Below are 22,429 nucleotides of genomic sequence, written 5' to 3'. Positions count from 1 at the left end.
CGTCATAGGGGCTCAGTACCAGAAAAGAACTGATCAGGTATATCCCCATGCATTCTGAATGGAGAGCAATCTGTTCAGGATGCATCAGGATGTCTTCAGTTCAGTCACTGAACAGCGTTTTGGACGGAGGAAATACCGTATTATCTCCGTCCAAAATTCCAGATCAGTTGCCAGAATGCTGATCCGCACAGGCGCAGACCGGTAAAAATGCAAAAAAAATATATAACGGATCCGTTTCCCCGGATGACATCCGGAGAGACGGATCCGTTCTTGCAATGCATTTGTAAGATGGATCCGCATTCTGATCCGTCTACAAATGCTGTCCGTTTGCATGCAGGTTGCCGGATCACTCTGCCGCAAGTGTAAAAGTAGCTTTGCTCCTCATGTGTTAATGGGGGGGAGCGGAAAGAGAGGGAGGACAGCCGAGTGAGCGCTCGGTCGACAGGTATCATGTGTATTCTTCCACTTAAGCATTGTACATATATATCAGTGTGCACTGTGCAGAGTCATCTATATGGGAAAGCATCTGCAAGGGTAAAAAAAAAGAAAGGGATTTATTAATACTGACTAAACTAGGCCAGAATACAATACAACTGGCTGACACAGGCAGAAACGGTATTAACCCCCTCTGAGCGGTGATTAATATAGAAACGGTGTAAGAAAAAGTATTTAACGTACAGTGAAAGATGCACCAAATTTAACGCCCTTCTCTTCCGTACGCTGCTTTACACCGATACTGAATGTCATTGATAAATCTGGTTGCTTTTTACTGTTCGAGACACTCTTATAAATTGTCTAAAGGGGCATGAAATGTGTCCGACCGTTTTTTTTGGCGTAATTAGAGCCAGAATTCTGTCATATGTTACTCACTATAAGGCCCCTTTCACACGGGCGTTGCGGGAAAATGTGCGGGTGCGTTGCGGGAACACCCGCGATTTTTCCGCGCGAGTGCAAAACATTGTAATGCGTTTCGCACTCGCGTGAGAAAAATCGCGCGTGTTTGGTACCAAAACCCGAACTACTTCACAGAAGTTCGGGCTTGGGATCGGTGTTCTGTAAATAGTATTATTTTCCCTTATAACATGGTTATAAGGGAAAATAATAGCATTCTGAATACAGAATGCATAGTAAAACAGGGCTGGAGGGGTTAAAAAAAAAATAAAAAATCATTTAACTCACCTTAATCCACTTGCTCGCGATGCCCGGCATCTCCGTCTGACTCTTTTACTGTATAGGACCTGTGGAGAGCATTAACTATAGTTTAAGGACCTGGGATGACGTCACTCTGGTCATCACATGATCTTTTACCATGGTGAATCACCATGGTAAAAGATCATGTGACGTACCATGTGATGACCGGAGTGACGTCATCCCAGGTCCTTAAACTATAGTTAATGCTCTCCACAGGTCCTATACAGTAAAAGAGTCAGACGGAGATGCCGGCTACGCGAGCAAGTGGATTAAGGTGAGTTAAATGACTTTTTTTTTTTTTTTTAACCCCTCTAGCCCTGTTTTACTATGCATTCTGTATTCAGAATGCTATTATTTTCCCTTATAACCATGTTATAAGGGAAAATAATAATGATCGGGTCTCCATCCCGATCGTCTCCTAGCAACCGTGCGTGAAAATCGCACCGCATCCGCACTTGCTTGCGGATGCTTGCGATTTTCACGCAACCCCATTCATTTCTATGGGGCCTGCGTTACGTCAAAAACGCACAAAGAGGAGCATGCTGCGATTTTCACGCAACGCACAAGTGATGCGTGAAAATCACCGCTCGTGTGCACAGCCCCATAGAAATGAATGGGTCAGTATTCAGTGCAGGTGCAATGCGTTCACCTCCCGCATCGCATCCGCGCGGAATACTCGCTCGTGTGAAAGGGGCCTAAGGCTGGTTTCACACGGTCGTTGCGGGAAAAGGTGCGGGTGCGTTGCGGGAACATGCGCGATTTTTCCATGCGAGTGCAAAACATTGTAATGCGTTTTGCACGCGCGTGAGAAAAATCGCCATGTTTAGTACCCAAACCCGAACTTCTTCACAGAAGTTCGGGTTTGGGATCGGTGTTCTGTAGTTTGTATTATTTTCCCTTATAACATGGTTATAAGGGAAAATAATAGCATTCTGAATACAAAATGCATAGTAAAATAGGGTTGGAGGGGTTAAAAAAAAAAAGTAACTCGCCTTAATCCACTTGCTCGCGCAGCCGGCATCTCTTCTGTCTTCTTCTTTGCTGTGTACAGGAAAAGGGCCTGTGGTGACGTCACTCCGGTCATTACATGGTCCATCACATGATCCATCACCATGGTAAAACATCATGTGATGGACCATGTGATGACCGGAGTGACGTCACCACAGGTCCTTTTCCTGTACACAGCAAAGAAGACAGAAGAGATGCCGGCTACGCGAGCAAGTGGATTAAGGTGAGTTAAAAAATTTTTATTTTTTTTTAACCCCTCCAGCGCTATTGTACTGTTCATTCTGTATTAAGAATGATATTATTTTCCCTTATAACCGTGTTATAAGGGAAAATAATAATGATCGGGTCTCCATCCCGATCGTCTCCTAGCAACCGTGCGTGAAAATCGCACCGCATCCGCACTTGCTTGCGGATGCTTGCGATTTTCACGCAGCCCCATTCACTTCTATGGGGCCTGCGTTGCGTGATAAACGCACAATATAGAACATGCTGCGATTTTCACGCAACGCATAAGTGATGCGTGAAAATCACCGCTCATGTGCACAGCCCCATAGAAATGAATTGCAGAGCCTCTAGGTGTAACGACAACGCCCCTGTTTCTCCTGAGGGCTCATTTGCATATATTAAAACTTGATTTTTCTCAGTAATGCAGGCACATATGAACATGGGACCAACACAGATGCCTTCAGCTGCCAAGCGCACATGTAACAGGTCAGCCAGTGTCATAGGTACAAATCTGCTGACAGAGGCCTTTTAATGCCAGATATTAACAGGGTTAAATAACCAAACAGAAAATTAAATCTGTATTGGAGGATCTGTTCGGGGCAGATTCATTCGAGAAAAGTCCTAACATTGGATACGAACGGAAAATGAACGGATCCCACCGTAGTCAATGTGGTCTGTTTGGATCTGTTCAGGGCACTTCCGTTATTTCTGATGCCCTTTAATTGTAACATTGGGTGCGATCAACTTTATACAACTCAGTATTTCTGGTACTTTTCTAAAGTTACTCGTTTCAGAAAACAGTGGTAAACCATCATCTGCAGATTAAACTGCTGGGGGTATAGGTAGCAGGACTGGTCGGTTGCTTCTTTTATATTTGGTTGCTGGTTTTGAGCAAATTCGTGGTCCCACGGTAGGTCTTGTAAGATGTTCCATCAGGCCTCAGGCCAGTCGGCAGTCTGTGCGTGTTACTGCGTCGGTCACCAAGCCATCCTTACCAGCAGTGTACGGGAGAGCAGCCTTTTTGTACTATGTGGTGTATGGCACGGCCATTGATGAGTAGGATTATTTGGGACATATGTGACTGTGGTAAATGGCGTTAGGACTGGAGCTGTACAGTACACACTGTGGGGTTTTTCCCAGCTCTGGCCGCCTGTCATAGCAGCGTGGCACAAGGCCAGGCTCCAGCTGGCTGCGGTTAACCGCACTTACCACACAGGAAGGTGTAGCTTGTGCAAACCTTTGGCTGAGGGATCATTTCACTCCCCGTCTCTTCTCTGTTCTCTCAGTGGAAATTGCTTGGTTCTCACGAGTATTTAGAAGTTATTATTTCTTCCTCGTCTGTCATTGCCCTGTCTTACTGTTACAGAAGTGGAAAATCTGATATTCAGTGTCTGAAAACAGAAGGAACGGGGAAGGAATCTACATCGAAATCATATAGCTTAAAGCAGAGGGTTCTTGAGATGCTGGCTTTTTTGATCTTCAGTATTTGATGGGAAGAATGGTTAATAACCAAATATTTGTAAGAAAATAGACATTTCAGATGAAAGATGTGACGGGTGCTGGGATTTTATTTTATACTTGCACATGTTATACAATGGCCTTAGAGGATTTCCAGATGTGCTTCTATAAGAAACCCCAGTGATCACCCTACTATGATAGTGGCACAGTGATGGGTCTTTGCCCTCACACACAACTATATTTGTCGTCACAATTTTTGCAGATAGCACGCTGACCCATTTATTTCTGTGTGGCTCTAAACATACTTTTTATGGATCCAAGTGGCCGTTCTGCAAATGATGGAACATTTCCTATTTTAGTCCGTATAGCAGACAAGAATAGTCCCTTCTATTGATATGAGTGAGAAAAATGCAGAATGTATACAGAAGGTATCTGTACTTTGCCGATCCGTGGCTTGCAGACCGAAATATGGATATGGTGGCGTGCACTAAGCCTTTCCTGGTGTGCGTTTAGTTAGTAAGTTTTTCAATGCAAAATTATTGAGAAGTCACAATCATTCTTGAAATAATAATTAATCTGGCTGGCCAACCACAGTGGTTTTCTTCTGATTGACTTTTAGGAGCGCTTTCGCATTAGGGCTCACGCACACGACAAAAAACGGATCTCCATAAAATACGGATGACATCCGCGTGCATTCCGTAATTTGCGGAACGGAACAGCTGCTCCCTAATAGAACAGTCCTATCCTTGTCCATAATGCGGACAATAATAGGACAAGTTTATCTTTTTTTTTTTGCGGAACGGACATATGGAAATGGAATGCACATGGAGTAACTTCCATATTTTTTTTTGCTGACCCATTGAAATGAATGGTTCCGCATACGGTCCGTAAAAAAAAAAAAAAACGGAATGAACGACACGGAAATAAAATACGTTCGTATGCATAAGCCCTTAGATTAAATCCACCAACAATTCAGTTTTGGCCTCTTGCACACGAACGTTGTTTTGGTCTGCATCCGAGCCGCAGTTTTTGCGGCTTGGATGTGGACTCATTCACTTCAATGGGGCCGCAAAAGATGCGGACAGCACTCTGTGTGCTGTCCGCATCCGTTCCTCTGTTCCGTGGTCCGCAAAAAAAAAATATAACCTGTCCTATTCTTGTCTGTTTTGCGGACAAGAATAGGCAGTTATAATAATGGCTGTCCGTGCCGTTCCCCAAATTGCGGAACGCACATGGACGCCATCCGTGCTTTGCGGATCCGCAATTTGCGGACCGCAATACACACAACGGTCGTGTGCATGTAGCCTTTCTCTGAGGACTCTCTTGCTTATTATAGTAAATGGGGACGGAGCGGCGGCACGGCGAAATAGCGGAAGGACGGATCCGACATGGTGAACAGCCCGTCGGATCCGTCCTGCCGCAAGTGTGAAAGTACCCTAAAGGAAATATACACGGAGTTGGGTTTTTAAGACAATTTATAGTTAACAAACCTCCCCACCTTGTCCCCAGTGTATTGTGAGTTGTGACCCCCCCCCCCCCCAAAAAAAAAAGGAATCATAGCCGCTTAATTTCAATATTCTCATATTGGACATCATAATATTTGTCTTCACAACATTTGTAACCGCTCTGTAACACGCAGTTAGTCATACGGAATAAATCGATCTTGCCTCTCGTTTTATTTTTGGATGTCTCTTTTATATGGCAGGGTTTTTCCCTGCTCTAGGGTTTCGGTTGAAGCCTAATATAGGGACTGTTTCCTCTGCTAGCAGATAATGATTTTGCAGTGTAATCATTATGACAAATAGGCAGACATTATCAAACTTCAGAACCACGCTGCCATTTCCTTCCTCTGTACCAGTGCCCACAAAGTTGTGGCCTTCTTTATGAAACTTTAAGAATCTACACTCGAATGGCCATAAACACGGAGATAGGTTTGCACCAAGTTGCAGAGCAAATCCGTCCTACAAGAGATCTGAATGGTGCCCAACTGACCCTATCAACTTCTAATCGAGTCCGATCAGGATTTTCATCATTTTAGTACAAGAATAAAGCTGCATGTTGCACTAGGAGACCGCCTGCACACGTTGCGGAATACGTGCGGTTTTTCTGCACGGATTTCCGTGCAGAAAATGCGCAGCGTAGTACAGAATCAACAAAGTGTATGAGATTGCACAAATCTTGTGTATACTCTGCAGATTACGGAGATTGACCTGCTGTGCGGATTTCCACATTCGCAGCACGTCAATTATGTTTGTGGTTTTAGCTGCGTATTTCACCCTTTTGCACACAAAAACGCAAGTCCGCACCACAAAGCGCCATTAAATAAAGATATGGTGTGAAAAACTTGCATAAATCCGTAGGCAGCCTTAGGGCGAAACCACATAGTGCGGTCGTTTACTGTGTGGGCTCTAATTAAGCTAATTAGGACTGCACTGTTTAGTCGGTCTGTATTATTAATGACGAGGTATTGCGGCCATTATCAATGCAGACTGGCTAAAGAATGTGGTCCTAATTAGCTTAATTAGAGCCCGCGGTGCTTCATAGGAGTGCGGTCGTACCATTATTGCCATTAAAATGCTGGAACCCTTGAAGAAACACGCTCCATGTGGAAGCTTTATTTCCTGTCTCCTGTGACAGGGTTTTGCGGCATTACACTCCTTTATAATGCTGTGTGTCCCTGCCTGACATCAGCCGTAATGAATTGTACATACAACATAATGTGCGTACTGTTCATTGCAGCCGATTTCGGGCAGGGACACACAGCATTATAAATCATTATAATGCCATGAGGTTCTGTCACAGGGAAAAGATGTTGCTATGATCACAAGGAATTTTCAAATCTTTTCATGGAATATTAACCACTTACCGTCACGCTAACGCCGAAAGGCGTCATTTCTGCGGCGCTCCCAGGTCACACTAACGCCAATAGGCGTCATCTCGCGTGAGCCGAGATTTCCTGTGAACGCGCGCGCTCACAGGAACGGAAGGTAAGAGAGTTGATCTCCAGCCTGCCAGCGGCGATCGTTCGCTGGCAGGCTGGAGATGTGTTTTTTTTAACCCCTAACAGGTATATTAGACGCTGTTTTGATAACAGCGTCTAATATACCTGCTACCTGGTCCTCTGGTGGTCCCCTTTGTTTGGATCGACCACCAGAGGACACAGGCAGCTCAGTAAAGTAGCACCAAGCACCACTACACTACACCCCCCCCCCCCCCCCCCCCGTCACTTATTAACCCCTTATTAGCCCCTGATCACCCCATATAGACTCACTGATCACTCCCCTGTCATTGATTACCCCCCTGTCATTGATCACACCCCTGTAAAGCTCCATTCAGATGTCCGCATGATTTTTACGGATCCACTGATAGATGGATCGGATCCGCAAAACGCATACGGACGTCTGAATGGAGCCTTACAGGGGCGTGATCAATGACTGTGGTGATCACCCCATATAGACTCCCTGATCACCCCCCTGTCATTGATTACCACCCTGTCATTGATCAACCCCCTGTAAAGCTCCATTCAGATGTCCGCATGATTTTTACGGATCCACTGATAGATGGATCGGATCCGCAAAACACATACAGGCGTCTCCCTGGAGCCTTCCAGGGGGGGTGATCACCCCATATAGACTCCCTGATCACCCCCCTGTCATTGATCACCCCCCTGTCATTGATCACCCCCCCTGTCAGGCTGCATTCAGATGTCCGTATGATTTTTACGGATCCACGGATACATGGATCAGATCCGCAAAACACATACGGACATCTGAATGAAGCCTTACAGGGGCATGATCAATGACTGTGGTGATCACCCCATATAGACTCCCTGATCACCCCCCTGTCATTGATTACCCCCCTGTCATTGATCACCCCCCTGTAAAGCTCCATTCAGACGTCCGCATGATTTTTACGGATCCACTGATAGATGGATCGGATCCGCAAAACACATACAGGCGTCTCCCTGGAGCCTTCCAGGGGGGGTGATCACCCCATATAGACTCCCTGATCACCCCCCTGTCATTGATCACCTCCCCTGTCAGGCTGCATTCAGATGTCTGTATGATTTTTACGGATCCACGGATACATGGATCGGATCCGCAAAACACATACGGACATCTGAATGGAGCCTTATAGGGGGGTGATCAATGACAGGGGGGTGATCACCCCATATAGACTCCCTGATCACCCCCCTGTCATTGATCACCCCCCTGTCATTGATCACCCCTCTGTAAGGCTCCATTCAGACATTTTTTTTGCCCAAGTTAGCGGAATTTTTTATTTTTTTTCTTACAAAGTCTCATATTCCACTAACTTGTGTCAAAAAATAAAATCTCACATGAACTCACCATACCCCTCACGGAATGCAAATGCGTAAAAATTTTTAAACATTTATATTCCAGACTTCTTCTCACGCTTTAGGGCCCCTAGAATGCCAGGGCAGTATAAATACCCCACATGTGACCCCATTTCGGAAAGAAGACACCCCCAGGTATTCCGTGAGGGGCATATTGAGTCCATGAAAGATTGAAATTTTTGTCCCAAGTTAGCGGAAAAGGAGACTTTGTGAGAAAAAAATAAATAAATATCAATTTCCGCTAACTTGTGCCAAAAAACAAAATTTCTATGAACTCGCCATGCCCCTCATTGAATACCTTGGGGTGTCTTCTTTCCAAAATGGGGTCACATGTGGGGTATTTATACTGCCCTGGCATTCTAGCTAGGGGCCCCAAAGCATGAGAAGAAGTCTGGTATCCAAATGTCTAAAAATGCCCTCCTAAAAGGAATTTGGGCACCTTTGCGCATCTAGGCTGCAAAAAAGTGTCACACATCTGGTATCGCCGTACCCAGGAGAAGTTGGGGAATGTGTTTTGGGGTGTCATTTTACATATACCCATGCTGGGTGAGAGAAATATCTTGGTCAAATGCCAACTTTGTATAAAAAAAATGGGAAAAGTTGTCTTTTGCCAAGATATTTCTCTCACCCAGCATGGGTATATGTAAAATGACACCCCAAAACACATTCCCCAACTTCTCCTGAGTACGGAGATACCAGATGTGTGACACTTTTTTGCAGCCTAGGTGGGCAAAGGGGCCCATATTCCAAAGAGCACCTTTCGGATTTCACAGGTCATTTACCTACTTACCACACATTAGGGCCCCTGGAAAATGCCAGGGCAGTATAACTACCCCACAAGTGACCCCATTTTGGAAAGAAGACACCCCAAGGTATTCCGTGAGGGGCATGGCGAGTTCCTAGAATTTTTTATTTTTTGTCACAAGTTAGTGGAAAATGATGATTTTTTCTTTTTTTTTTTTTTTTCATACAAAGTCTCATATTCCACTAACTTGTGACAAAAAATAAAAACTTCCATGAACTCACTATGCCCATCAGCGAATACCTTGGGGTCTCTTCTTTCCAAAATGGGGTCACTTGTGGGGTAGTTATACTGCCCTGGCATTCTAGTGGCCCAAATGTGTGGTAAGGAGTTTGAAATCAAATTCTGTAAAAAATAACCAGTGAAATCCGAAAGGTGCTCTTTGGAATGTGGGCCCCTTTGCCCACCTAGGCTGCAAAAAAGTGTCACACATCTGGTATCTCCGTATTCAGGAGAAGTTGGGGAATGTGTTTTGGGGTGTCATTTTACATATACCCATGCTGGGTGAGAGAAATATCTTGGCAAATGACAACTTTTCCCATTTTTTTATACAAAGTTGGCATTTGACCAAGATATTTATCTCACCCAGCATGGGTATATGTAAAAAGACACCCCAAAACACATTCCTCAACTTCTCCTGAATACAGAGATACCAGATGTGTGACACTTTTTTGCCGCCTAGGTGGGCAAAGGGGCCCATATTCCAAAGAGCACCTTTCGGATTTCACTGGTCATTTTTTACAGAATTTGATTTCAAACTCCTTACCACACATTTGGGCCCCTAGAATGCCAGGGCAGTAGAACTACCCCACAAGTGACCCCATTTTGGAAAGAAGAGACCCCAAGGTATTTCGTGATGGGCATAGTGAGTTCATAGAACTTTATATTTTTTGTCACAAGTTAGTGGAATATGAGACTTTGTAAGAAAAAAAAAAAAATCATCATTTTCCGCTAACTTGTGACAAAAAATAAAAAGTTCTATGAGCTCACTATGCCCATCAGCGAATACCTTAGGGTGTGTACTTTCCGAAATGGGGTCATTTGTGGGGTGTTTGTACTGTCTGGCCATTGTAGAACCTCAGGAAACATGACAGGTGCTCAGAAAGTCAGAACTGCTTCAAAAAGCGGAAATTGACATTTTTGTACCATAGTTTGTAAACGCTATAACTTTTACCCAAACCATTTTTTTTTTTACCCAAACATTTTTTTTTTATCAAAGACATGTAGAACAATAGATTTAGAGCAAAATTTATATATGGATGTCGTTTTTTTTGCAAAATTTTACAACTGAAAGTGAAAAATGTCATTTTTTTGCAAAAAAATCGTTAAATTTCGATTAATAACAAAAAAAGTAAAAATGTCAGCAGCAATGAAATACCACCAAATGAAAGCTCTATTAGTGAGAAGAAAAGGAGGTAAAATTCATTTGGGTGGTAAGTTGCATGACCGAGCAATAAACCGCTAAAGTTGTGGAGTGCCGATTTGTAAAAAAGGGCCTGGTCTTTAGGGGGGTATAAACCTGTGGTCCTTAAGTGGTTAATATTGAATAAAAATAACAACGGTGGAAATCGTTGTCTGTGCCCATCATTATCGCTCCAACATTTATGCCAAACTACCCAATAGGAATCCGATATTGTTGTATTTGGTCTGATCCATGCGCAGGGTCCATCACTGCGCAGCACCTGACAGATAGAGAACAGGAGATGTACATCTTCAGGCTTTGGACCTGTAACATCACACAATGATCATTCAGCATAAAAATAAGATGAAAAAGCAATTTTACATTATTTAGTCACAAAAATTTTTTTTTGTTTGGTTTTTATCTTATAAATAGGCCTGTGTGATATGCAATATGTGCCATTTAAAGGATGAATAATAATTCTATCTATAACAGCCTCTCCGGTGAGCGGCCTCTTCACAGCATGCCAGTTACAGCACTGTACACATTATAGAGGTCGTGCTTGGTATTGCAGCTAAAGCCCATTCCCTTTGGTGGCGTGACTGATGATTGTGACCTCACCGGCCTAGGATGAGGCCACAGCCTCTTCAAACAGCTGATCGGAGGGAGTCGGACCCCACGATCAGATATTGAGGACCTGTCGTGAACATAGGTCACCAATATTTTACTCCCAGAAAACCCCTTTAAGATATTTAGTATTAGGCCAACCACTATCTCTCTCGACTTATTTTGATGGAGAATACGCCACTACCCGAAGTGTCTGGGAGCTGTATATGGGCAAAACATTGGGGGTCATCTATTATACAGGAATACGTCTATATTGGTTGCACCGCAATCTGCGACTTTTCCCCTGCTCATGACAGGTCTAAAATAAGGAGGTGTGGTGTGGGTGGGGAAGGGGACGGGTTGGCAGGCCGTCTCATTTACCATTCTGTATGCCTGTTTTAGGCGAAGAATTGGTCTAAAGGTAAGACAGCAAGAAAGCGGTCTTACGTTTAGACTGGCGCTGGATGCACCAAAGTTATGGAGAGATCAACGCATCCTAATAACTTTGGCAGATCCACCGCCAGATATAGGGTTTATTAAGACCGGCGTCTAAAGCGCCGTTTTTAATAAATGACCCCCATTGTGCTTATTGAAATCTAATATGTCCGATTCTACTATTCCTCTACATTTTATATCAAAAGACAGTCAGGAGACCCCCATACACCTGCCTGATCAGTGGCCAATCCCACCAAAATTGGGGGATTCAGAGAATTTTATTGTATAACCAGCTTTAGATATGTAGCTATATATTAGTTATCATTCCTTTGGTATAGCTGATATGTAATATTCCTAATTTATTATTATATATTCTGGATTATACTAGTATACTAAAAATACCTTCGCCATCCTGATCTGTCCATGGCGCTAACATGGCTTGTTTCATCTTCTGTTTTCATTTTGCACATGGTTTTATCAAGGCTAAATATGAAATGGTAGACCAGGCTTCATATTGAATAGAGTATTTACCGTATTGGTGAGCTGCCTGGATTATTCCATATTCAAGTTGTCTGCAGGTTATAAGGCGCGCCATTCTTCATTTGCACGGTTTCTTGGTTAAGCTTTTGCATGAGGCATTTGCTTCTATTATTATTGTAAGTGACGATCTCATGTTAGGGTTTATCCTGCACTCATTTCAGCATTTATCATCATCATACCTAGTAGATCTGTTTCTGATGTCCATTGCCTACAGTGGACAAATAATTGTCTCCGATCACTCTCCTCGTCTATTGAAATCATTTTTCACATAAGTGTAATTGCTTAGGCTACTTTCACACTCGCGTTTTGTGCGGATCCATCATGGACGGATATGTTCAGATAATACAGCCGTCTGCATCCGTTCAGAATGGATCCGTTTGTATTACCTTTAACGGATCCGTCTTGAACACCATTGAAATCCGTTTTCACTGACACAATCTGGCACAATAGAAAACGGATCCGTCTCCCATTGGCTTTCAATGGTGTTCAAGACGGATCCGTTAAAGATAATACAAAAGGATCCGTTCTGAACGGATGCAGACGGTTGTATTATCTGAACATATCCGTCCATGATGGATCCAGCACAAAACGCGAGTGTGAAAGTAGCCCAAGTAGGCTCAGTTTCATCAGACGGACACCAAAACGTTGCAAGCAGAATTTTGGTGTCCACCTCCAAAACGGAATGGAGACTGAACGGAGGCAAACTGATGCATTCTGAGCGGATCCTTTTCCATTCAGAATGCATTAGGGCAAAACTGATCCATTTTGGACCGCTTGTGAGATCTCACATGGAAAGCCAAAACGCGAGTGTGAAAGTAGCCCTGCATAACGTTTTCTGGCATTGTTGCTTTGATAAAATGTTCAGCGCGAACTACATCTTTATGAAACCACTGTGGTAAATCCGCAGCAAAATCCGCTACAAATCATGCTGATTTTGCAGTGGATTTTTCCGTCACAAATTACGTCCTGTGTGGACATACCCTTACGATCGTGTTAACGTGTATATTATTCCGAATACGCTAGCAGCAGGATTTTATTTCTGTTTGAAAGTGGACATGGCTGTTCAGTGAATGCCAATGTATGTTCTCAAAAAATATTGGCATTTTTATTTCTCATATTTGTTTCCACTTTTTCTTTTCTAGTTGAGCGCCAATGTGCTGATCTTCCTTTGCACAAATATTATTGGCATTTGCACCCACTATCCTGCTGAGGTGTCGCAGAGACAGGCGTTCCAAGAAACACGAGGGTACATCCAAGCCAGGCTGCACCTTCAGAGAGAGAACCAGCAGCAGGTAAGTGTGCCACACCAAGGAGCATAGGCAGGGAAATGGTAAGCAGGGGCGTCATTTAAAGGGGTTGTCTCACTTCTGCAAATGGCATTTATCATGTAGAGAAAGTTAATACAAGACACTTACTAATGTATTGTGATTGTCCATATTGTCTCCTTTGCTGGCTGGATTCATTTTTCCATCTCATAATAGACTGCTTGTTTCCATGGTTACGACCACCCTGCAATCCAGCAGCTGTGGTCGTGCTTGCGCATTATGGCAGAAAAAAAAAAGCCTATGTGCGCTACCACAGTCCTGGCCACCAGAGAGGCGGACACTTTTCCCTATAGTGTGCAAGCACGACCACCACTAATGGATTGCAGGGTGGTCGTAAACATGGAAACAGGGCAGTGTATAATGTGATGGAAAAATGAATCTAGCCAGCAAAGGAGGCAATATGGACAATCACAATACATTAGGTAAGTGCCTTGTATTAACTTTCTCTACATGATAAAAGCGACTTGCTGAAGTGAGACAACCCCTTTAAAGGTCCTGGGCCTAAAACTTGTAACATGTCCCTACACCTACTTTTAGAATAGGCCATCAAAATCAGCTCGATGAAGGTCCAACTCCCTCACTCCACCATTTATTTCTCAAAAGCTAAGTCTCCTTCATTGTTTCCTTGGCACAGTGCCACCTAATAGGTGAAGCGGTAGTTCCAGGTATTGAGTCCTTAACTTAAAAACGGCTGGGCTGCCTTTAGCGCCAGGCACAGACGCTTAAAAGTGTATGGTGGTGTGCCAGTGAATGATGAAGGGGAGCGAATCAGTGGGGCCTACGAATAGACCAGCAGTCAAAGCGAGATATTTATCAAAGACCAGCATATGCCATAGGCCCTGCAGGCCTCGTCATATAGTAGGCGCGTTGTCTGGTAAGCTGTGTGCCAGACTGAGATCTACTGCAGCTTAGAACCACAGTAGATGTCTGTCTTCGTTTGCACCTGAACACAGGAGCCAATGAAGATAAATGTGTCTGGCCTGATGCCCTCCCCCCCTCGTCACGCCCCCCTTTCAGAAAGTGGTGACGGCGGCGCAGAAAGGACACAAATTGTGTCACAAGTGGCTTTAAAAAAAAAAGTCGCGCCGCACAACCTGCAACTTTTTTCCACCATTTTTCTGGTCCCAAAAAACCCTTATAGTATTGTATGCATCAGATTATGCCGTTTTTAAACATGCAATTATTCACTCAAATAATGATTTTGATTCACACAGCACATGTTGGTGTTTGCATGGTAAAATAATGTGCAGTCGGCCGCCTTTTTGGGATGACGCTTGCTGCTACCTGCTTTGAAAAGTTGAGGGTTGCATAGCACCATTATGTGGTCTCCATCAATTCCAATGGCGATTCTTCAGAAAACCAAAAAATAAATGCAGACTTGGTGCACTTCCGTGGTGCAAATTGTCTCCTTCATGCTTGCAACTATTATCTTTGGCAAACACCTGCACTAATGGCCACTAACCGGTAGTACACGTTTTTCCTCTCTATGTCGCTGCACCTCTCCCCTGTACAGGAGCGCCTCCTACTGTCCGTGCTGCCACGCCATGTTGCAATGGAAATGAAAGAAGACATAAACACCAAAAAGGAGGATATGATGTTCCACAAAATCTACATACAGAAGCATGACAATGTCAGGTAAAGCGAGGCTCTAACTTTATTTTGATCCCCTGTTAAGCTTTCAGACGCACAATGTTCTGCACGTTACAAGCCTCCGCCCATAAGTCGCCATCTCTGATTTAGAAGGGTATGAGGAACTGGCACTAATATGTGGCAGGAGCGCCAGTCTATTGATAAAAATACAAAGTACCCGTCATCTAGAAACAGTGTCATTTGGTGGGTTGAAGTGACTGCATTCATGGTTAGAAGGGGGTGCCGTTAGCTAAGTACTTTGGGAGATGATTGCTATATCATGTATTGTTTCTGCTGCAGTGCACTGCCGATCTGACAGTCTCTCTACTTACAGTATCCTGTTTGCTGACATTGAGGGCTTCACCAGCTTGGCATCACAATGCACAGCCCAGGAACTAGTCATGACTCTGAACGAATTATTTGCACGTTTCGACAAGCTGGCTGCAGTAAGTACCACTGATCAATCAGAGATTTCCATTATTATCATTTTACATAGGACCTGTTACCTCGCCTGACATGTCTGTTTTAGCAACTACTTGCAATGTTGGCTACATCTGTATTTGTATACACAGCAGCCGGTCAGTCACTGCCTCTTAGGGCAAGAAAGGCAGAAGGAGCGCACTCCTCATATGGGGGAAATTTATCATGGGGGGGAGTGTTAAGGTCAGTTCTGCTTTGCCCTAATTTGTGCCAAATGTATGAAATATCGCACAATGGAGGAACTTTATCAAAACTTGTGTAAATCTAAATGGCAACCAATGGGATTCCACCTTTTATTTTGCAAAGGAGCTCTAAAAAATAAAGTTGCAAAAAGTTGGAATCCGATTGGTTTCAGTGAGGACTAAGCCAGTTTTCATTTATACCAGTTTTGATAAATCTCCCGCATTGTTTGCTAAATTTGGTGCATCCCTAAGTCTAAAAGCTGTATTAGACAGCCAGATCAAGCAGGCGAATGCCGGGAGGAAAGCGTTCCTTCCCGACAATCTGCTGCTCGCTAATGGAAGAGACCTTCACTATTACATGCTGCGATCTCCTCCACAGCATGGGGAGGAGCGATCGTTATGCCATCGTTCGTCCCAGTGCGGTCCAGTTGTTTGCCGGCAGCCACTCATTTACTGGAGTAAGATTGCGACCATTTTTGCGAAATTTGGCGAGAAATTAATCTGGTTTAAATCTGCATGACAAGCTAACCACGTTCCACTTTTCAAAACCAGATTCAGCAATGTAAAAATGCAAAATGTTGCAACGTCCTGTTTTGAGACGTCAATTTCCGTATATGTGTCCAGTGTATTCTTTTACCTATCCCAGTAGCCAAATGACACATTTTTGTGCCAGTTTAGTTTCTAGGAATGAAGACCTGTAGTTCTAAAATACTACCCTTAGGGTCCATTCACACGTCCGTAGAATGGGTCCGCATCCGTTCCGCAAATTGCGGACCTATTCATTCTCTATGGGGCAGGAATGGATGCGGACAGCACACAGTGTGCTGTCCGCATCCGCTTTCCGGAGCGCGCCCCTGATCTTCCGGTCCGCGGCTCCGGAAAAAAATAGAACATGTCCTATTCTTGTCCGCAATTGCGGACAAGAATAGACAGTTCTATGGGGGTGCCGGCCGGGTGTATTGCAGATCTGCAATACACTACGGACGTATGAATGGACCCTTATAGTAAGCTGACAGATCTGCTGTAAAGTAAGCACACCCACATACTCGGTCACTAATACAAATTTAGATTGTCTACTAAAGAGCATCTGTCAGCAGATTTGTAGTTGTACCTATAAGACTGTCTGACCTGTTACATGTGCACTTGGCAGCTGAGGACATCTGTATTGGTGCCATGTTCATATGTGCCCGCATTGCTGAGAAAAATTATGTTTTAATGTATGCAAATGAGCCTCTAGGAGCAACGGGGGCGTTACCATTACACATAGAGGTTCTGCTCTCTCTGCAACTGCCACGCCCTCTACACTATGATTGACAGGACCAGGGATGATCGCGTTTTCACTGCCTCGCCCTGTCAATCAAAGTGGAGAGGGTGCAGCAGTTGAAGGCATCTGTGTTGGTCCCATGTTCATATGTGCCCGCACTGCTGAGAAAAATTATGTTTTATGCAAATGACCCTCTAAGAGCAATGGGGGCGTTGCCGTTACACCACAGGCTCTGCTCTCTCTGCAACTTCCGCGTCCTCTTCTCTTTGGTTGACAGGACCAGGCAACGAAAACATCACCACCCCAGACCCTGTAAATCAAAGTGCAGAGTGCGCGGCAGTTGCCCTTCTGGGGCTGCACAATAACTCGCTTGTTGCTGCTGACAGAGTGATCTGTCCGGTAGAGCTGCTGACAGTATATATTTGGATATTTCTGTTTTGTTGCCCTCTCCCTCTAAATCTCTGGGCACCCAGATTAATCGTTCCGAATGTATATTTTAAAATTTCTTCAATTTGATGTCCAGATTTTGGCCAAAACCTGTGCAAGCATTGAGCTTTGAATTTAACGCATTACCATTTATATGTATAAGTTTCCACCTGTGGCCTCAGAGCTAGCTTACCGTCGGGTATTAAAACAAGATGGCTGCTTTAGAAATTGTGACACACACACAGAGTATACATATCTAAACGGCTGAGTATGAGGAGGCCCCCTGGGGAGGTTTGGCAGACAGCGCTGCTCCTCTCACACGCAGACTACATACACGGTTGTTTTAATTTTTTGGAACTTCCTCTCGTTGGATACGTTTTCATGGTTCTTCTAATTAAGTTATTGCGTCACGGTTGAACAATTTCTTTTAAATGGTTCCCACTTTTATTCTGCTTGGAAAACAATATCTGTAAAAATGTTAAAAGCATGAGGAGCAGAGTATGGTTCTAGGCCAAGAGGTCTAAAGCTGCATTCACATCACCATGGAATTTAGTACTTATGAAAGCGACTCTTCTCTGAGATTAATATATTTCAGTGCATTCTCGCTATGTATTTGTATAATTTCATAACGATATCTTTCTATTTTTAGGAAAACCACTGCTTGCGCATTAAGATCCTGGGGGATTGTTACTATTGTGTCTCTGGATTGCCTGAAGCTCGTGCTGATCATGCTCACTGCTGCGTGGAGATGGGAGTTGATATGATTGAAGCCATCTCGTAAGTGGAACTTTTGTGTAAAGGGAACCATGAAAACGTAGTGTACTCATTCAGCAGCATGTTATAGAGCAGGAGGAGCTGAGCAGACTGGGAAAAGATTCTGTAAAACTTAACGTATTTTAGAAAGAAGAAGGGAATAGAGGCTCACCCAACTGAAGGTATGGATAGGTATTCTAGTCACGTATTGACCCTCTCAGTCAAAAAAAAAAAGGGGAAACAATTTGGATATAAATTGTAGCGACTGGCACTCAACCTTTGATACCATGCATTAGTAGTCTGAGGATATAGATAATTCAATTTATTTGCAAAGTAGAAAATGTGCAAAGTAGTTACCAGTATTTATCCACATGTTCTACTTTGCAAATAAATTGAATTATCTATATCCTCAGACTACTAATGCATGGTATCAAAGGTTGAGTGCCAGTCGCTACATTTTATATCCAAAACTTGTATTTTATTCATTTACATTTCTGCTCATTCTGGGCTTTGAAGTCCAGGAGGCGGTCCTATCAGTGATTGACAGCTATCTGTGTATGCACCGTCATAGAGGGCAGGCTGTCAATGACTGATAGGACCGTCTCCTGGACTTCAAACCCCAGAATGAGCAGGAATATAAATGTATGAAATACAAGTTGTACTCAGTCGTTTCCCATCCAACTATATATCAATCCGATCAGCTCCTCCTGCTCTATAACATGATGGGGGCAGCTCAGACACCATGTTCTATGTCACAGGTTCCCTTTAAAGTATCTCGCTTTTACAAAGCTGTACTTGTGAATTTAATTCATTGATTTCTTATTATGGCAATAAAATCACAAAAAGGGAATTTCTAGAATATACAAATATTCTGTCCATATACATTGCTGACATGTCCACACAGCAAAGAAAGTGTGTTAGTGTATCTTTTTGGCTTGTACTTTTAGCTTTGTACACAGAAATGGGCCATGTTCTTGTATCATTTCCTTAACGGGAAAAACATCTTATAGTTTATAAAAGACTAAAATGTTGTAGCTATTAATTTTCATTTATGGAACTTTTCCTGGGGGCAGCCTTGTTGGAGACACTCCCTTCATGTACTTCCTGTATGGCAAGTACAGCAGGTGTATGCTTTATTGCATATTAGAGTCAATTAACAAGATAGTCACATAAAAAATACAGAACCTGTCCATAGATATCTGGATGGTCCATGTTTGTTTCTGCAAGGACATTACATTATTTATTTATTTTTATTGTCCCTGGATTCACCATTGCTCAATAAGCGCAGCAGCAATCCCACTGATCACTGGGGGCAGGGTAACTGCAGGAGCTTCTGGGTCTTAGCTAACCCGGATCAGCTCTGCAGTGCATGTCAGCAGGCTGAATACCCCCTGTATCTGGGGCCAATAAGTCAGCCCCAGATACAGGAGAAATCAGCAATAAATAAATGTAATGTTAAATTGCTGCCCAAAGGACTTTTATGTCCTAATTGGCCAACACAAAAATAGTAAAGACAAAACAAAATGAAAAAATATATAATAAAAAAAGAATGCCACTACTAGCCCACACCACAGCTTCTAGCCCTGCCCCTTCAACTATAAACTACCTTTATATATCATATATATTAAAATGACGAACAGAAAGGGGATACAATTTTAATTCTACGCTTTGTGTTTGAAGACTGAAAGAAATGTGAACTTTTTTCCACTTAACTGGGTTTAAAAATTCTATAATAAAATTGGCATGAAAATAAATCCCCACGTATCTCAAAAAATAGATTATTAAAAAATACATTTAAAATAACCAAGTGAAAACAAGACATGGCTTTCAAAGCTGCATGTACTAAAAAAATGAAGATGTGTCTGGTCAGGAAGGAGGTAAATGGCCTGGTCTTGAACTGGTTAAATATATTTTTGATACAAAAATGATTAAAATAACATAATTGTCTGTCTATATGTTCCCTTTTTTCTGGATGGTGATATGCCTTCTTGATAATGCTGTACTGTTGACTGATATGTCTTTGTATTTCAGGTTAGTGAGAGAGGTAACGGGGGTAAATGTGAACATGCGTGTGGGAATACACAGTGGACGAGTTCACTGCGGTGTCCTTGGCCTACGAAAGTGGCAGTTTGATGTATGGTCTAATGATGTGACTCTGGCCAATCATATGGAAGCTGGTGGCAAGGCAGGGTGAGCGAATCACTTCTTTTCAACCTTAGCATTGCCATACATTGCTATATTACTTGTCAATGCAAACTGCAAAGATAACCATTACCTTTAGTTAATTCATTCCATATTTATTCCTGTTAAGGCGCATACACATTACAAGTGCCACATTAAATTATCTGAATGGAGATTATGAGGTGGAACCTGGTCACGGAGGTGAGAGAAACGCTTATCTCAAGGAACACGACATCAAAACTTTCTTGGTGACTGGATGCAGCCAGAAGAGAGTAAGTTATTGGACACAACCTATTAAAGGCATCAACTGGAATAGTCGCCTTGATCTTCTACGCTATTTGATGCTGATAATTGATTATTTCACAAGCTGATCAGATCATCTATAACTGTTATTTATGATATATTTGATTTGCTTTGGATTAGCTCATTGATGCACTTATCGGATATCATATTTTACATCCTTGATGGCGTTAAATACTGAACTGATAGCGTTAAATACTGATTCATCCAGTATACAAGTAAGCACTTTCATGGAGTTTAAAACGGTTGTTTTCCTTAACCACTTAGTAGTTTTGCCCGAGCTCTGCTCAGGCCTTGAGAAAGGGACTTAACAGTTCAACCTGAGTTCAGGCAGCAGGGTGAGGTGGGGGGAGGCAGGAAGTCTGCTTTTGCTGCTCATATCTTGGGATTGGTAAAAGCTAGAGACATTATCTTGTTTGAAAAATGGCATTCCACGCTTTCAAACAAGACCAGAATCACAGCATTATCTCCACTACATCGGGAGGCATAGCTATTAGAAATTACTTTCACTTTCAGCTGTATTCACTGCTAACCCGATTTCTAAAAACTACAGGTGAAACTTCAAAAATTAGGTTCAATATTCTAGGCTCAAAGTGTCACACTCTAGTCAGCTAATTAATCCATACCCCCTGAGCAAAGGGTACCTGAGATTGTGACTTTGGGGTTTTCATAAGCTGTAAGCCATAATCATCCAAATTATAACAAATAAAGTCTTGAAATATCTTGCTTTGCATGTAATGAGTCTATATCATATATTAGTTTCACTTTTTAAGTTGCATTACTGAAATAAATGAACTTTGCACGATATTCTAATTTTTCGAGTTTCACCTGTATATCTTCCGATATAGTGGCGAAAAGGCTGTGTTTCTGTTCTGTTAGAATGGCAGTTTTCAAACAAGATCATCTTTAGCTACCAATCCCGAGATATGAGAAGTTAAAGCAGCCCTCTCCTCTTCAGTCTGCAGGGGGAAGAGGGGCAGTGGGAGAGCTGACAGCCTGCAGGAGGAAACAGAAATATGGAAAGAAAATGTCAATTTGGCATCATATTTGTATTAACCCACATAGTAAACTTAAGTTATTTAAACCACACAGTGAACACTAAATAAATTCCACAACATAATGTTAAAATTGCCATTTTTTAATCTTTCCCCTAAAAATTTAATAATAAAAGTTACTTAATACACTATATATACCGCAAAATGGTTCCTAAAAAAACTACAACTCCTCACGCAACATTAAGAAAAAAAAATTTAATAAAAAATTTAAAAGTTATGACTGCTGGAACACAGAGGGGGGCAGGGGGGGGGGGGATATTACTGGTTCTTAAGGCTAAAATTAGTTGTCACTAAGGGATTAAAAATGCAATTGTGTCCCCTGAGTTGTGCGCCCGCAATATTTACTGCAGAGACATATTAAAAATCTACAATAAGAAAAGTTACGTTTTCGGGAGGGTTTTTCCTAATTTTAATGTGACTGTTAGGAGGTTAAAGGGTAACTGAAAAAACAAAGGGGCAGAAGCACCGCTCAGAGCGCTCTCTCCCTTTGACTTTCATCCACTCTGCTCGGATTTTCGGGTGTGTGGAGTGTGGATCCATAGAAAGTATATGGAATCCGCACTCCACACACTGAAAAAGCCGAGCAGAGTGGATGAAAGTCAAAGGGAGAGAGCGCTCTGAGCGGTGCTTCTGCCCTTTTTTTTCCATCAATGGTTTAGTTACCTTTTTATCAAGCAGTACAACTGTTATCCCACCACTCCGCCTGAGAACCTTTAACTTGCCACCAAATAAGCCAGTATTTGGAATTGAGAATTAGGTTCTCTGTAGTTGAGCACTTGATGTAGACAACAAATCCACTAATACCTACTGCGC

The 22,429-nt window shown here is 42.9% G+C and overlaps 1 protein-coding gene across 7 annotated transcripts in view; it reads left to right on the top strand.

The window, feature by feature from the left end:
- ADCY6 (adenylate cyclase 6) overlaps nucleotides 1-22,429 on the top strand; it is a 216,143-nt gene that overhangs the window by 167,206 nt on the left and 26,508 nt on the right. For all 7 annotated transcript variants that reach the window (XM_040425512.1, XM_040425507.1, XM_040425511.1 and 4 more), the window contains 6 exons: nucleotides 13,164-13,313; nucleotides 14,860-14,981; nucleotides 15,310-15,421; nucleotides 17,977-18,104; nucleotides 20,112-20,270; nucleotides 20,392-20,533. In XM_040425512.1, coding sequence (XP_040281446.1) covers nucleotides 13,164-13,313; nucleotides 14,860-14,981; nucleotides 15,310-15,421; nucleotides 17,977-18,104; nucleotides 20,112-20,270; nucleotides 20,392-20,533 — 813 coding nt within the window. The remainder of the gene's footprint in view (nucleotides 1-13,163; nucleotides 13,314-14,859; nucleotides 14,982-15,309; nucleotides 15,422-17,976; nucleotides 18,105-20,111; nucleotides 20,271-20,391; nucleotides 20,534-22,429) is intronic.

This window comes from Bufo bufo, chromosome 3, assembly GCF_905171765.1.
Source record: "Bufo bufo chromosome 3, aBufBuf1.1, whole genome shotgun sequence".
Lineage (NCBI taxonomy): Eukaryota > Metazoa > Chordata > Amphibia > Anura > Bufonidae > Bufo > Bufo bufo.
This window is presented reverse-complemented; position numbering and strand designations above follow the sequence as displayed.